The sequence below is a fragment of the Boleophthalmus pectinirostris genome, unplaced genomic scaffold (genome assembly GCF_026225935.1).
Source record: "Boleophthalmus pectinirostris isolate CB_2022bp ecotype Guang Dong unplaced genomic scaffold, ASM2622593v1 HiC_scaffold_13, whole genome shotgun sequence".
NCBI classification, from domain to species: domain Eukaryota; kingdom Metazoa; phylum Chordata; class Actinopteri; order Gobiiformes; family Gobiidae; genus Boleophthalmus; species Boleophthalmus pectinirostris.
In genome coordinates, this window is record NW_026571036.1 from 29,482,736 (window position 1) to 29,499,272 (window position 16,537).

At 40.8% G+C, this 16,537-nt stretch overlaps 1 protein-coding gene and 1 long non-coding RNA gene across 2 annotated transcripts; one reads left to right on the forward strand and one right to left on the reverse strand.

The window, feature by feature from the left end:
• Positions 1–241: 241 nt before the first annotated feature.
• On the forward strand, positions 242–4,211 carry lamp5 (lysosomal associated membrane protein family member 5). Its single transcript, XM_020933710.1, has 6 exons — positions 242–302; positions 605–780; positions 927–1,058; positions 1,191–1,287; positions 1,599–1,787; positions 4,036–4,211. Exons 1-6 carry the CDS (start codon positions 242–244, stop codon positions 4,209–4,211), a joined length of 831 nt encoding a protein of 276 aa, XP_020789369.1.
• A 5,946-nt stretch (positions 4,212–10,157) lies between these two features.
• Positions 10,158–13,463, reverse strand: LOC129407704 (uncharacterized). The gene is made up of 3 exons (XR_008631680.1): positions 12,295–13,463; positions 11,517–11,673; positions 10,158–11,214 (listed from the first exon to the last, which is right to left on the reverse strand). It is a non-coding gene; the product is annotated as an uncharacterized LOC129407704 (long non-coding RNA).
• Positions 13,464–16,537: the final 3,074 nt, after the last annotated feature.

The following is a 16,537-nucleotide window of genomic DNA, read 5'->3' on the forward strand; positions in this document are numbered from 1 at the left end:
CAGCGCTGCTTCTGTCTCCTGTCTCCAGCTAAGCCCCGGATGTAGAGGAGTTTTGGACCAAACTTGATTGAGGCGGAAGGTTCCGGCTGGACCTGGTTTTGGCGCAGTCCGGATGGTGTGCGCGTGCCTCCTGAGGTGAGTGGAGCTCGTGAAGCCTCCTCTCTCTCCTCCCCCTCTCTCTCCGCGGGCGCGTGAGGAGCGCCTTCACTCGCGCCTCGGAGCCCGGAGAGCGCACACAGACATGGGAGCAGCGGCGGTCAGCACCACGGAGAGCGCCAAGCTCCTGCTCCGCGTGCTCTTCGGTAAGAACCTGTGTTTGGACGTGTGTTGTGTCGTGTGGCGTGCGCGTGATGCTGTTTGGCGGGTTAAATGTACTTGTGTAGTTGATGATAAAGTGAGAATAGTGTGTGTCACAGAGCGGGGCCCCGCACTGTGCGCACTGTGCGCACTGAGCGCTGCTCACTCCGGACCGGACCGAGCGCGTCTCTGTCTTTACTCTTTCACTCGTGACTTTTCTGCCAGCTCTGCAGTTTTTTAGCCCTGTGTGTGTGCGCGAGCGCGCGCCTCTTAACACTGTTCTTTGTGTGTGCGCGTGCGTGTGCAGGTGTGTTGCCGCTGTCCGTGGTGCTGGCGCATGAAGGGGAGAACCTGTCCGGTCTGTCCAATAACCCGGACAAAGCCATCTTCGCCGTGCGCGAGAACAGCACCACGTGCCTCATGGTGGAGTTCGCTGTCAAGTTCCTCGTGCCATATGATGTGCTCGCGCTCAACGGAATAGACGTAAGAACTTCATGTGTTCATAGAAATATGTCATACTCAAAGTTCAGACTCCACACTGTCCCACTAACAGTGCTGTAACAAAGAGACGCGCGTACACTCACGTCACTCCAGCACTTGGCACTTGTCTGAACCCCGCTGTGTTGCAGCTGATCACGGAGCAGGCGTCGTTCACGCTTCCCCGGAGCGCGGAGATCGAGGGGAAATGCGGCAGCACGGACTCTGAGATCCACATCAGCTGGAAGAACAAAGCGTACACTCTGCGCATTTATTTCAGCAAGGTGGGCAATGTTCAACTAATGAAACTATATGCACTGTTTTTCAGAGTTTGAGTATGTGATCAACTCTCTTGTGCGTGTGTGTGTCCGTGTGTGTGTGTGTGTGTGTCCGTGTGTGCGTGCGTGCGCGTAAAGGAGTTCCGTGACAAAGGCATCGAGGTGTGGAAGATCAGCAAAGTGCAGTTCGTTTACGACACGTCAGAAACATCGCACTTCATTAACGCCTATAACCGTGAGTTGTGCTGCGTCAGCACTTTCAGCCTCACACACTCAGCCTGTTCTCCCGTCACGTTCTGCTCCTGAACGTGCGGGTTCATGTCAGAGTGCGCACTTTTACTGCGCCTGTTTTCATTGAATTGATTTGCAGGGCCTTCTCCAGCACTGCGCACTTACTGGAGTTTGACCTCATGCCTTATTTTATTGACAGTTAGGAGCATTTTAGATTCATTTAATTCTTTTTTAGTATTTTATATATAAAGGAACACCTAACTAATCCTGTGTAACCCACTGATGCGTAATGCCTCTCCCTTGTGCTGTGCGCAGCGGGGAAGCACACGGCCAGCAGTCACCGTCTCTCCGCGCTCGTGACGCCCGCAGGCCGCTCGTACGTGTGCACGGCGCAGCAGACGCTCACGCTCATCTCCAGTGACCACCAGAAGGGCGTCACCGTGTCCATGTACGACGTCCAGATCCAGCCCTTCGACATCGCCTCGGACTTTGTCTTCAGCGAGCGTAAGAGTACACGTCACACACGTCACACACGTCACACACGTCACACACGTCACACACGTCACACACGGCACTGCGACACTGCTCACAAACAAATACTACTACTAATACTAACTACTACTACTACTACTACTACTAGTACTACACGGGCCTGCTGCTTTTACCACTGACGTCAGAAGGCAAAAGTCAAGTTTTATTATTGCACATTTCACATTTCTGGTCTTTTTTTTTTTTTTTTTTTTTTTTTTTTTAATTTACACAGGCCTACATACATTTTAATAGACCTACATATAAAATAAAATAAAAATCCAGGTTTAATTAAGAAACAATTTTCAAAAATGTTACCTGTTTCCTTTACATAATTATAGATTGACCCTTTAAAATATGTTACAGTATTCTTGCCAAGTTAGCACACATTTACAAAGCATTTTTCCATTTGTTTTATTCAGAATATTTGGAATTATTGTTACTTCAGAGAGGATAATTAAACAGAATAATAATAATAAATCTCCAAAAACATCAATTACTTCATTCATTTGTTTATGTTTAAGTAATGTGTCTTATATTTGTTTCTTAACTTGCAAAATGTATTGAATAAATATTGAATAAATGAATAAATACACAAACAAATCAATAAAAAAGTAAAAATAAAACAGTGAATATACCACATGATGTTCGGATGTTTTAAAGCCGTTCTAAATTCTAAACTCTAGGCCGCTGTGTGACCTTAGCAGACGAGTGACGGCGGAATAAAAGGTAAATGCATAAAAGCGGAGTTATAAAGAGAAGAGGTGGTGCGGCCGTTAAAGGGACGTCATTACCACTTTATGGGTTGTACAGTTTTACAGTTTTTACAGTGTCCTGGAGACGCTCAGAGCTGCAGACAGAAACAGGGAGAGAGAGAGAGAGAGGAGGGAGGGAGGCTGCTGTACTTTCACATCCATGTGCAAGATTAAAGATGCAGTTTGTTAGTTTAATCTAATAGTTGTAAATTGGGTAGAAAATGTTGATGCGCAATTGTCAAGAACTTGAACAAAAGCTAACTTCATTCTTGACAGAAAGACACAAGATCAAATGATGGTCAAGGCACATTCTGTTTTGTGTCTTGGCTGCAACTGGAAGGGCATCTGGTTTAATTGTTTTTAACCAAATCTGAATCTATAGCACTTTACATTTTACATTTTGTTCATTGTAAAACTAAATCTTGAGCTCTATAGATTAAAGGATCCATATTAGGCTATTTTCTGTCCCAGGTCTTTAGCTCATTCACCTTTTTGTTTGTAAGGACAAACGTTTTCGGGAGGAAATCTGTGTGCATACGGTGACGCAAAAGTGTGTGGAACTGGATTGTGTATACATGCCAGGCAGCTCGGTGGTGACACCAGGTGGTGACGTATGTGACGTAAACACATACGCAACCTGAGCAGATTTGACCAGAGTTTTATGTCTTGGGCAGTGTAGACAGAAACGCTATGGCGGAGCATATTCGACTTTTCCACTCTGGAGGGTGGTTTCAGATTTTTGCATTTTTAAGTCTCAAAAATGCCGTCACCGTCTAAACCAGGGGTGTCAAGCATACAGCCCAGGGGCTGGATCCGGCCCTCCGAGATCTTTAATCTGGCCCTAGGCTGATTTTCTACTAAAGTATTTATTATATTTACAAAAATATTTATCAATATTTATTTTAATTATATTTTCTATTAAAATACTGGTAATTTTCTGCGGTGCTTAGCAGAGCAATGTCTCCAGTGTCTCTGTACGTGGCCCCTCCCACCAGAGCAGCACAAATGAAGACTTGTCTCTTTCCAAACGCTCTTAAAGGACGATCGTTTTGACTGTTGACCGTGACACCCTCATCAACAAAATGTCCAACATGAGAAAAGTGGAGCCAAGTGCAGGATTTTACAAGAAAAATGAACTTATTCCTATTTGCATACAAGTTCATGTTAAAACATTGTGTTGAAATTGCAAGTTTCAGGTTGTTCATAATATTATAATATTTTGTAAAAGAAAGACTTCATCAATTAAGAAAGATTTCTGTAATAGATTTGCATTTCTCTGCACAAATATTTGAACTGAGCATGTAGACACTCATAATAAACGGTCAGTCAAACATGTGTGAATGAAACAAAACACAACTCCAGGTCTGTTTTTGGTTAGGTAACAACATTCTAACATGTCTTAAAGCTCACAAGAGTCAGTTTTGCATAGTATAGGAGCGTTAAACATATATTCATCTGTTTTTCCTCAGCGTACAAGTGCATCACAGACCAGAGGGAGCGTCTGGAGGAGACCTTGCCCATCGTCCTGGGGGTGATCCTGGGTTTGATCATCGTCATCACTCTGGTCATCTACCATTTCCATCTGAAACTGAGCACGCCGACGCCACAGCTGCCCCGGGACCGCTCCCTCTACAAGAACATGTGAGACCCCACCCGCCTGCAGGGGGCGTCACAGAGGCCCCAGCCAAATGTACGCAAAAGAATATCAAGGCCATAGATTTATATACAAGTTAAAAGGGATGTATTATGCTTAAGTCATGTTTTCATTTTAAAAAGGTGCACTGTGTAACTTTCTGGAGCTCGTTTCCATGGAGATGTGACATGTATTCTTGCTGTAAGCGTAACTGTAAAGTCTTCTGACCTGTTACTTGATGTGATGAAGTCCAGTGTTTGATAGGTCAATCTAATGCTCTATTGCGGAACTTTCCAAGAAAAGCAATAACATTACCATGCATGAGGGGCTGGTGGTGTACCATCCCCCAGACAAATTACATACTGCACCTTTAAATACAAATGGGCACAAATACACAAACTTTACTTTCTTAGTTAGTGTGAAATATTTTTTTTCACAATATGTTTCTTTCAATTTGAACATCTGGATAAGTCTAAAAAAACGTGGAGATTTTAAGACAAAGCGACATGGCTGTTGTCAACATGAAACTAACAGATATATAAAATATAAATGAGCGGAGTGAGTCCTGTACATAGACTGTATATATAAATGGACATGGCTAACCTGCTATCTTCCAGACAGGAAGTGAACATGGGATCGCTTCTGGCTCCATCCGCTGTGGCTCCAATTGACTTTGCATTGAAAAATCATCATCCGTCCCTTTGTAACTGCAGCAGTGAGCCTCGTCATTTTGGTTTTAAAATGTTCATATTAACCCGCTCCACGTGATCCTGCCATTTTTTTGTTCGTAAAATAAATTCCTGTTCCTCATAATGAACCTGGCTCCAAATTCACTCGTATAACTGCACTGCAAAAACAAAAATCTAGCCAAGTTCAGGTGAACTGAATTAAAGTTTTATTATGATTTGAGTTCATTTCACTTGACAAGTACAATTATCTGACAATGGAAGAAGACAACTTTTTGCACTTAACTATAACAAGATCCATTTTCATCTTTTAAGATAATAAAAGAACAACTCTTTGTTCTAAAAAAGTAGTTGAATCTAGTCAAATAAAGTTCTTAATTTGAGTCATTTTAAATTCGCTAAATATTGTTTTTTGCAGTGTGTAGCCTCAATGAGCTTCATTTGACTGGAGACAAACGCTATAACTGACGTCACACTCACTCAGTCCACTTCTTTATACAGTATGGTTTTGTATCAGGACTTTAAAAACACAGAGCAGCATTTCTTCACTATAACATTGTGAAAAAAGCAGATTTAGCGTGATACGTCCCCTTTAACAAAGAGAACATTATTTTTCTGAACTTGTGTGTATTCAGCATACTGAGGCTGTATTTCATTTGTCGTAGCTGTTGAACTTCTGCCTCTGCTGTCTCCTGTCTCACCTCTTCTCTTTGTCTCTGCACTGCAACAAAGAATATCTAAAACAACTTCAACTCAAAATGTTCACCTTGGTTTGACTCATTGAAACTATCGTATTTTCCACACTTTAAGGCGCTCTGGATTATAAGGCGCATTGTCATTGAATGGTCTATTTTCAAACTTTTTTCACTTATAAACTGCATCAGACTATCAGGAGCATGAAACGAAAAACAGATAAGTCAGTCAAACTTTATTTAACACGTTCACAATAACTCTCAACTTTGTTCAATTGTAACGTGTAAAAAAAAAATAAAATACTGTCTGAGACGCTAAATTGTTCGTGTATTCACAATAATTCATAATTGTTCATACAGTTGGGTGATTACGGCATTCAGCACACCCTGATCCTTAGCCCAGGCATCCGCGATCCATCGGCAGATCATGGTGTAAGTCGCTCAGTGCTGTCTCCCTGTCTTGGTGAATGTGTGTTTTCCTTCTCCACTGCTCCCACGCAGCTCGCACTTTCACTTTATAACAGTCTTGAGTTTAAAGTGGGCGTTGTGAGCGTGTCTCTTGACAGGTGCATTTTGATATTAAAAGGAATAACAGTAGTTTTACTCCTGATGCTCCTGACTACGGGAGCCGTAATGATGCAAGTGGTGCGGCTTTATTAAAGTCGTAATAAGACACCCCAATAAACTCATAAGGCGCTCTGGATTATAAGGCGCGCAGTCATTTTTTGATTAAATTAAAGGCTTGTAAGTGTGACCTGTAGTGCGGAAAATACGGTAGTAAAATTCTGGTCCTGTGGTGTAAATCCTTTATTTTTAGGTCAACAAGAAACAAGGCTCCATTGATTCCAACTCCAATTGACTTTTTTTGTACAGTTTGTGGGCGTCACCTGCTTGTCTCCATGGAGATACGTACTTTAAATGGTCTATCTCATGCATTAACATCTCAAAGGAGTCAAGCAGGTCAAGCGTCTGTATTATTCTATTTTCTGATCTATGTTATAATATTGTTTCATGGAGTTGTTTTGTTTTGTTTCATTCACACATTTTTAACACACAAACCCTGCATATTTAGGCTGAGTTTCCTCCATGGTGTTTTATTGCCATAAATCAATTCACTTCAACAGTGTCCTGAGACCAGCCCTCACACAGTGTATATCCTCCTGAGAGTCGGCCCATTCATTTGTGTCCTTTAGAGTGGACATTGAGTTAACCAGTCTGTCTTTTAAGTGCTTTGAGATAGATTCTTAATGGGGGACTAGGTTTCTGTGCCTAATCACGGCTGGCATTTAGAGGAAACTATCATGTCCAGGATAAAAAATTAACTAAATAGGAGTTTGTGGCTGCACTATGATAAAAAAAACTTAAGAAATTAAAAGGGAGTCTAAAAGCTTTTTGAGGCGGCTGTAGAAGCTTGTCAGAGAAGTTGGTCATCAAAAAAGTTGTTTTTCTTAGGTTAACTTCACATGGATTTAACACCAAAATGTCCCCGGTGTCCATTACAGAGGACATATTGCAAAATTATAAATAAAATCTCGATGCTAAGGTGTTCATTTACCTCCAAATAGAGAGAAAATCACAAAAAATAAATAAAATGAAATATTGCAGTACACTTTTTTTCTTCAGGTCCCAGGAGGATATATTTCTTTTTTTTCTTTTAATTTTTCCTCTTTTATAGAAGAAGAAAATAAAAAAAAACAATAGATAACAAAATAAATAAAAAAATAAGGCAGGTTAGGGCATAAGTGTCTTATTTGAAAAAGTCAATAACTGGACCCCACCTCTTCAAAAGTCGACACCCTGACCTGCAGTTGAGCCGTTAACAGTTCCATGGAATAAACTTGTCTGATTTTTTTTTTTTTATATCCACTGATCAATGGTCACTGTCTCAAGTTTCAGCCAGTAGATCGTGATCGTTTTTCTTGCAGTCATCAGAAGAAGATGCAGCAGAAAACACTGATCATGAGAGAGACCATCAGGAAACGTATCAAGTGTAAAGATCATTGGGTCCAACAACAGGTCCACAGCCAATATATTTTGTAGAACATCTTTAACATCAATCCAGAAAGGTATTTTGGTGCAGTCCCAAAATATGTGAGTTTGGACACACACAAGTCCACAATTCCTCCAACATTTGTCACCAAGACTACATTTTGAAATAAAAGTTTTCAGCGGGGTTTTATAGAATCTTAATTAGACCTTCCAGTCAAACTCTTTCCAAATTTGACTTCCCACACCTCGATGACAACCACAACACACACTCTCCCAGGTATCATCATCCAAAGTCTCATTCACATTTGGACGTATTTGATACTGACAACACAATTTTTAGTGAATCTTGCTCACTTGCTTTTTCAGCACACTAGAGTTTTCAAGTAGATAAGTAAAATATTTCTCAAAATTTGTCGCTCCATTGTGTTCCATACAGCTTCACTAGAATCGTTTTGATGATTTCAGCCTTGGAATTGCTCGTCTTTACTAAACAAAAGGTAAAAGCCTGCTCCGATGTGTGAATGAAACAAAACACAACTCCAAGTGTGTTTTTGAGGCGATAACAGTCTAACTATGAGTAAAAGCTCACAACAAGAGTCAATTTTGTGTACTATAAGGAGTTAAGTTCTTTTTTGCAGTGCTTTCCTTTCCTGTATTCGGTCTTCTCTCATGGTGAATGCTTCCATCGTGTTGTGTGGACAGTCTTGTGAATCGTGCAGTGGCAAAACAAGGCTCATCTCTGCGTTTTTTTTGCTTTTTTGGAGTCTGTCCCTTTGCTTTGAAATCATGTCTAAAAGCTCTGAATGAAGCGCCACATGTTTCTGTACTGAATGTTACTGTAAAAATATATATTGTTATTATTGTACATTTGAATTTGGAAAAAAAAAAAAAGTGGAGAATATTTTCCAGAAAAGAGTCTATGCACAAGCCTCAGTCAATGCAATCCTGTGCAGTGTTTGATTCTCGACAAATAAACAGACGAATCAACTGTGTCAAGGTGTTTTTATTTCTTCTAAAGGTGCACTGTGTAACTTTTCTGCATACTTGTCTCCATGGAGATATTATTAGCCTTGATTATTCCCCAGGATGGAAATGAATTTGGTAATCACAATGGAGATAGGTTAATGGTCTATGGAGAAACAAGTCCAAACATGATATTTTTGAGGCACTTTAAATCGAACAAATATAAGGGAGATATGTTTAATGCCCTACTGTGGAACATTCCAGGTAATGAAATAATAAAAGACAAGCAGGTAGCACAGCATTCACCTAAAAATGAATGTTTTCTGTATGTTAGTATAGTTTAAATAAAATAAGGATCTCGATAGTGTGTAGTTTAATATTAAATACCAGAGATGGGGACTTGCAGGTCAGGACTTTTCAGACTTGAGTGACTATTTTTAGGACTTGGGACTTGACTTGGTCTTGAAACTCAGTGATTTGGGACTTGGGACTTGACTGGGACTTATGGGCCAGTGACCCAAAACTCGACTTGGACTTGGGACTTGACTTGGGACTTGACTTGGACTTGAAACTCAGTGATTTGGGACTTGGGACTTGACTCGGACTTATGGGCCAGTGACTCAAAACTCGACTTGGACTTGGACTTGGGACTTATTTGAGACTTGTAAAACAACTACTTGGTCCCACCTCTGATAAAAACCTCAAGACGGCCTCATGTGTGAGTACAGTTAAAAATACAGATTCTTTGGTTTTATGGTGTTTTTCCACACAGTGCAATGTCACTTTACATTTATCAGAGACCACCACTACTCACTCATGACATTCAAACAGGAGAGGTGGGCGAAGTGTCTTGCCCAAGGACATAGCAACGGTATATGGACTGTCAGAGGTGGCATTTAAAGGTCCTGTATTACGCAAATCTGACTCTTGTGAGATCTGAGCCGTGATGTAATGTTGTTAACGCATCAGAAACATACCTGGAGTCGTGTATGAGTCTCTACATCTCCAAAGCTCCAAATGCTGTTCCACCTTGTGATGTCATGTAGTGGTCATTTTAAACCACTAACTTTTAGCTTTAGTTCAGTAGAGATTGGTAATTCCAGGGTGTGGTGGATACCTCTGCCACCACTCCATAGTGTATTTCATTTCAATACATTTACATTGTTAATTACAGCACAGTAGTACACATCAACACACAGTAGTACACATCAGCACACAGTAGTACACATCAGCACACAGTAGTACACATCAGACACACAGTAGTACACATCAGCACACAGTAGTACACATCAGCACACAGTAGTACACATCAGCACACAGTAGTACACATCAGCACACAGTAGTACACATCAGCACACAGTAGTACACATCAGCACACAGTAGTACACATCAGCACACAGTAGTACACATCACACACACACAGTAGTACACATCAGCACACAGTAGTACACATCAGCACACAGTAGTACACATCAGCACACAGTAGTACACAAAGTTTCATTTAATTCCTTTATTAAGACTTAAATTCTAATTTGGGTGCACACATTTTAGTTAATATAAGTCTGATTTATTATTTATACTGTTTTATGTCTTTATGTCTATGTTTTTTTGTTTGAGCCACTCAAGGTCTGACCAAACATTAGGATTTGTTCACTGGACAGTAGGTGGGTAATTTTTTTATTTACCCAGTCAATGCTATTTGGTCGTGACATATGTAAAGCACCAAATTCTGTAGGAAGGAAGACAATAACGTCTTTCCCCTTGATAAAATTCAAACATTCTCTTTGTTCCGTCTTTAAATCCTCGATCTCGGGAATCCACAGGCTCCACAGGTAGCTTTAATAAAGCATGCTGGTCAATATGTGGGTCTAACAGCCATACAGCAGCTTTTATTAACAAAAACGTTAAGGTTGATTCAACAGGAGAGGACACCACTGCAGGGGTCAGGCTCCACCCTAAAGCTGGGGTGACATAATACAAGTGAAAAAATAAACAAGGCCAATATAAAGAAAACCATTATCACAACTGAAAACACCCAATTACAAGTGCCACCACCACCATTAACTATAAACAAGGTCACCCTCTAAGTGAGCCCCCTCCCCACCCAGCTACCTCCAGCCCACACCCCCTGCAGAGCTGTGGATGGTAAATGTACAACAGTAACTCAACTAAAACTCAACAAAACGGCAACCAGCACTGAGCCTGTGAACACAGAGCGGTTAACATAAAATACAATTAAAATAATCTGATCTGGACTGTTAAAACCCTTAAAATTATATTTACAAAAATTACAATTTTGTTTTTATTTAACAAGATTAAAATGTACAAACAAACATTTGTTTGGCTCAGCAGAACTAGCCATGTGTTAGGCCTGCTCAGGAAGAGGAAGTCACCTGGTTCACCTCTGACCACATGGCAGAGATCACATGATCAGCTCCTTGCCACAATGAACATTTTAAAGTCAAGGTCTATGAAATGTCACCTGAGGAGCACCTGCACTTTCAGTACTTTACTGCTGCATGAAGGAGCTTGGTGAGCCGTGTGGGTTTTGATGTTGGCCTGCTGCAGTTCATTGGGACCAGCGTAACCCTGGAGCTGGAGGGGTCACTGCACATGCCACAGGTTCAGAGGGCTGAGGAGGACGTCCAGTATGTGCCAGCCTGTCCTGGTCAGGAGCTTGTTCCACTACCAACACAAACAGAATTTCAGGATCATCATCTAGTTCAGTTCACATTGGCAATCCTGGGTCTAATGTCAGTGTAATGTCAGTAGTTTTTCCTTGAATGGGGCGTATTTCAGTTGTGTGAATTTTTCTAGGTTTTCCTTTTCCATCTGCTGTAACCACAGTGTAAATGGGTCCACCATCTTGTGGGCAGTGGAGCACTTTGTACAGCACAGGTGACCAATAGTCCTGTATTTTGTGCCGGCCTCTGGCTATGATTTCGACAGTACACCAGCTGCCCAGGCTCTAAACCGTCCAGTTTTACCTTAGAATCATGAGGTCTTGCTCATCTTTCAGCAGAAAGTTGCAGTTTGTTTCTGGTATCTTCACAGATGTGATTTAGAGCATCTCGATGACTGGAGGTCCAGTCCTCTGCACTCGTCCACAGTGTCCAGTAGACAGTCAAGTGGAAGCCTTGGTTCCTGTCCAAACATGAGTAAATGTGGAGAACACCCAGTTGAATGTTGTTTTGTTGTATTTTAAGCAAACACTACTCGTGACAAATGTTTAGGCCACTGCTTTTTATGAGTTTGAGGTAGAGTACGAAGCAAATCATGCAAAATTCTATTAAATCTTTCGCACTGGCCTTGAGGTCTGTAAGGTGTTGTCCTGGTTTTACTGATATAATACATACTTCATAACTGCTGTACTTTTACTTTTGCTTCAAAACAATGTCCCTGATCAAAGTGCAACTAGAGTGGAACACTGAAAATATAAAACCAGTTATTGACTAGGACTTGGGCTACTGTGTTCGCAGTCTGGTCTTTAGCTGGAATAGCTGTGTGTATTTAGAAAATACATCTGTCATAATGACAACATTTTCTGTGCCATTTGATGAAACATCTAAGATGGTAAAGTCTATGGTCAAGATGTCATTAGGAGTGCCTTGAAGGTGGAAAAGCGCTATAGAAAAATGTGACCATTTACCATTTAGGCTTGATAGTCGTTAAATGCTCCATAAAGCTACATGGGTGCAAGTTCCCATGTTTTGCCAGTATACAGCGCTCAGTCTCTGCAGTAGGCCTGAACACATTTATCCATACCTGGTCAATAGCACCGTTTTCTGATGAGATCTAGAGTTCGGTCTACTCCCTGATGGCCATGTTGTTCGTGAGAGGACTGGAGTACTTCCTGCTGGAGGCTTTGTGGAAGCACCAGCTGATGTGTCAGTGGTCCTCTCCTTCAGGTGGTGAGACTTGCCTGTACAGGATGCCTTGTTTTTCCACAATTCTGTTCCATTGCTCTAACAATTTCAGGATCACTTGAGACATTGTGGCCCTTTCCTCTGAGTCTGGTCGTTGGCCCCGGTCCCAAAAGATTCGGAGGTCGTCTGCCTGCAAAAACAGAAAGGTTGGTATCGGGCGGCCAAGGGTCACTGTCACCATTTGAGAGATACAGTTGTGAGTTGTGTTTTTGTTGTCATCCTGAAAAGCACACCTAAGGCCTTCGGGAAGAACAGTTGTGGGTGCTATGTCCTCCATCTGGTCTGAGGTCACATTTTGTCTTGACAGTCCATCTGCATTGCCATTAGAACATCCTAGTTTGTATTTAATGTCCAAATCAAACATGCTAGTTCTGAAGCCCATCTCTGTTCTACTGCTCCTAATTCAGCTGTTTGAAGGTGACAGAGGGTTGTTCTCTGTACAAACAACACATTTGTGACCCAGGAGATATTCACAGAATTTCTGTGACTGCTCATTTAAGTGCTAAAAATTCCAATTTCATTGAACTGTAATTTTGCATATTTCGCTCTGTTTTTCTCAGAGCTCTGCCTTCACATTCTTGTGACAATACTGCTCCTAAACCATCAGGACCAGCATCTACATGTGAAAATCTGCATAAGCCACACAGGAGCTGCAGTGAGTTTGGTTTTAAGTGTTTGGAATACTGTGTCACATACCTCAGTCCAAACATGTTTTACAGTTGCTTTCTTACTGATCTTGTGCTTAGGAGAGTTCAGCTTCCAAGTATTTATGTGGTGCTGTGATTTGTGAGAATCCAGGGACTAAGTGTTTATAGTAACTACAGAAACGACTTCAGTTCCTGAACATTTTGTGGACACTTCCACTTCTCCACAGCTGAGATTTTCTCAGGGTCAGTTGCCACTCCCCCTGCTGAAACGACGTGGCTGAGATATTTGATGTTGGAAAAAGCAGCATTTACTCAACTTAATCTTGAGGTTCTCCTTCTGCAAACGACTCAGAACCATCTCCAGTCTCCATAGACGCTGTTCAACAGATGTAGAAAAAATCATTACATCATCCAAGTACAAAACAAATACTGAAAACTTTGATCAAATATCCTTTCCATAAGGATTTGAAACCCTTCACACCCAGCTACCTCCAGCCCACACCCACTGCAGAGCTCTGGACGATAAATGAACAACAGTAACTCAACGAAAACTCAACAAAACATCAACCAGCACTGAGCCTGTGAACACAGAGCGGTTAACATAAAATACAATCAAAATTAAATAAAAGTTAAAAGTTAAAAGCATCCCTCTGATCTGGACTGTTAAAACCCTTAAAATTATATTTTTTTAAATTACAAATTTGTTTTTTAACAAGATTAAAATGTACAAACATTTGTTTGACTCACCAGAAACAACCATGTGCTAGGCCTGCCCAGGAAGAGGAAGTCACCTGGTTCACCTCTGACCTTTATGATCTCTGTCATGTGACCCTTGTGTCACATGACAGAGATCACATGATCACATGATCAGCTCCTTGCCACATTCTGATCATGTTTTTTGGTGCTGGTTGTTGTTCACTCAGGTGATGTGGAGCTCTTCCAGCCTCCAGGTCTTTCTTAATGATGTGTCCATCTTCACTGAAGTGAACATGAAGTGATCACACGCAACTCATTTCAAATATTAGAAAAGGAAGACGGCTCATCTTTATGAACAGAGGAAATGACAAAAATCTACAGGCTCATTTACAGTGACAGGATTAAAGGTGCACTGTGTAACTTTTCTAGGGAGGGTTCGTCAAATGCTTTTCTCTATGGAGATGTTATTGCTTTGTCTGGAATGTTCCACAGTATGGCATTAAATCTTTTCGTCATCATGGAGACCAAACCAGTCCAAGTTACAGGTCAGATCTGTGGAGAGGCGACCCCGCTCACAGTCAGAATGTCTGTTTTTCTATGTATTTTTAAATGATAAAACCACATGTAATTATTTTTTTTATGTAAGGTAGAGCTGTTTAAAGTCACACTGTGGAACATTCCAGGTAGAGCAAGAACATCTCCATACACAGCAAAAAGTGGAGTGTTAAAATCAACTCTCAGAGAATCACTTTGAACATTTTCTCAGGGTTTATATGAGTCCAATCTGTTCTAGAGTTAATTTAACATTTTGGAAATGTTCATTAAGGAACACTGGACCAAAGTGTTTAACCCAAGAATCAAGAGTTATATTCATTAAAATACACTTTGTAGAGTTCTCCTGATTTAGCTGAACACTTTATTTTAGTTAATTTGACAGTTTGGGGAGAAGTAACTGACTACACACTGTGAAGTGAAAATTAAAGTACACTGTAAAAAAACAAACAAACCACACATTCAGTGCATTTATTTTCTTTAAAACACAGTAAAAGATGAAATTTTGAAAAAAAAAATGGTTCAAACTGGTTTTCTCTCGCAGAAGTGGTGGGTACGAGGTGTCAAATTAACACTAAGGGGAGTTAAATTAACACTTGGGGAATTTAATTAACTTCAACCATATCAGCTCTGGCAAATAAACCCAACTCCAACCCCCATTTAACTTTCAAATAATTATAATAACACTTTTTGTGTCAAAAACAACTCTGAAATATTTTACCCTGAAATTTGAACCCTCCAGTATTTGCTGTGTAGAAACAAGCAGGTGATGGACTCCAACCAAAACGTTACATAGTGCATCTTTACACTGACATCTTCAAAATCATTCTGACACAACAGAACCTAAATATTGTGATAAATTTGAAGTTCAAACTCTCTCTGTTCCGCTCTGGTCCTGACGGGAGACTTCCTCGCAGCAGTTACAGATGTGTGTGACAGAACGCTTCATTTCAGTCCCATTTCTCTGATGTTTGTCTCGATGTGAAATCAATAGTTCATCTTTAAGTACGTGTCAGACGGGTGTATCCATCTGCCCAAACTGCCCAAACCCAAACCAACTAAATCGATCACCACAGCCCCCAGAGACAGGACAGAAGAATATAAGTGTGTTAACCATGTGGGATATTGATACACACAGAGAATGTGATTTAAAGATCCTATATTAACCAAAACTGACTCTTGTGAACTTTAAGCCATGTCATAATGTCACCTCCTCAAAAACAGACCTGGAGTTATGTTTTGTTTCATTCATGTTTGAGTAATCCGTTATTAAAGCTCAAAATGCTCTGTTCCACCTTGTGATGTCATGAAGCGGTTGTTTTCACATTAACCTTTTATCTTTAGTTCAGTGGAGACTGAAAATTCCAGGGCTGAAATGATCCAAATGATTCTCACAAAAGTGTAAAAACAAGATTTAATAGTTTGAATTTTGTAATCTTCATTGTGTTTTAATGCATGAGTAGTTTAATCAGTCATATTCACACTGGTGGAACAGCTACTCAATGTTGTTACTTAAGAAATAGTACTCAAGTAAAAGTAGACATGAAAAATAGAAATTACACTGTAAAATCTGACACTAGGGTTCACTTGCATTCAGCTCGTTTACTTTACTCACAGCTACGAATGAGTGGATCTTAATGATTGTGGTAAAGTTACAGTTGACTTTCAGGGTGAAAAAAGCTCATTATTTCAATTAGACTAAAGTCGACTTGAATGAGACGAGTAACTTCAACAGTGACGTGTTACTGCCAAGAGTCCAGCTCCATTTCTTACTCTGTTCCGGTCCTACTTTTGCTACCTACCTGTTTTTCCTACAGCTCCACTCATTCCCTGATCCTCCCAGAGCGTCTCTATATCCTCCCTCTGTTCATCAGTCTCTATATCCTCCCTCTCATTCAGTCTCTATATCCTCCTCTGTTCTCAGTTCTATATCCTCTCTGTCTCTATATCCCTCTGTTCATCCAGTCTCCTCTCCAGTTCATCTCAGTCTCTATATCCTCCTCTCTCAGTCTCTATATCCCTCTCCAGTCTCTATATCCTCCCTCTGTTCATTCAGTCTCTATATCCTCCCTCTGTTCATCCAGTCTCTATATCCTCCCTCTGTCTCTCTCCAGTCTCTATATCCTCCCTCTGTTCTCCAGTCTCTATATCCTCCTCTGTTCATCAGTCTCTATATCCTCCTCTGTT

Coding starts and splice junctions, on each gene's coding strand:
- lamp5 (XM_020933710.1), top strand. CDS start 242: ATGGGAGCAGCGGCGGTCAGCACCACGGAGAGCGCCAAGCTCCTGCTC. Junction 1,059..1,190: donor TGCGCATTTATTTCAGCAAG/GTGGGCAATGTT, acceptor GTGCGCGTAAAG/GAGTTCCGTGACAAAGGCAT. Junction 1,288..1,598: donor CTTCATTAACGCCTATAACC/GTGAGTTGTGCT, acceptor TGCTGTGCGCAG/CGGGGAAGCACACGGCCAGC.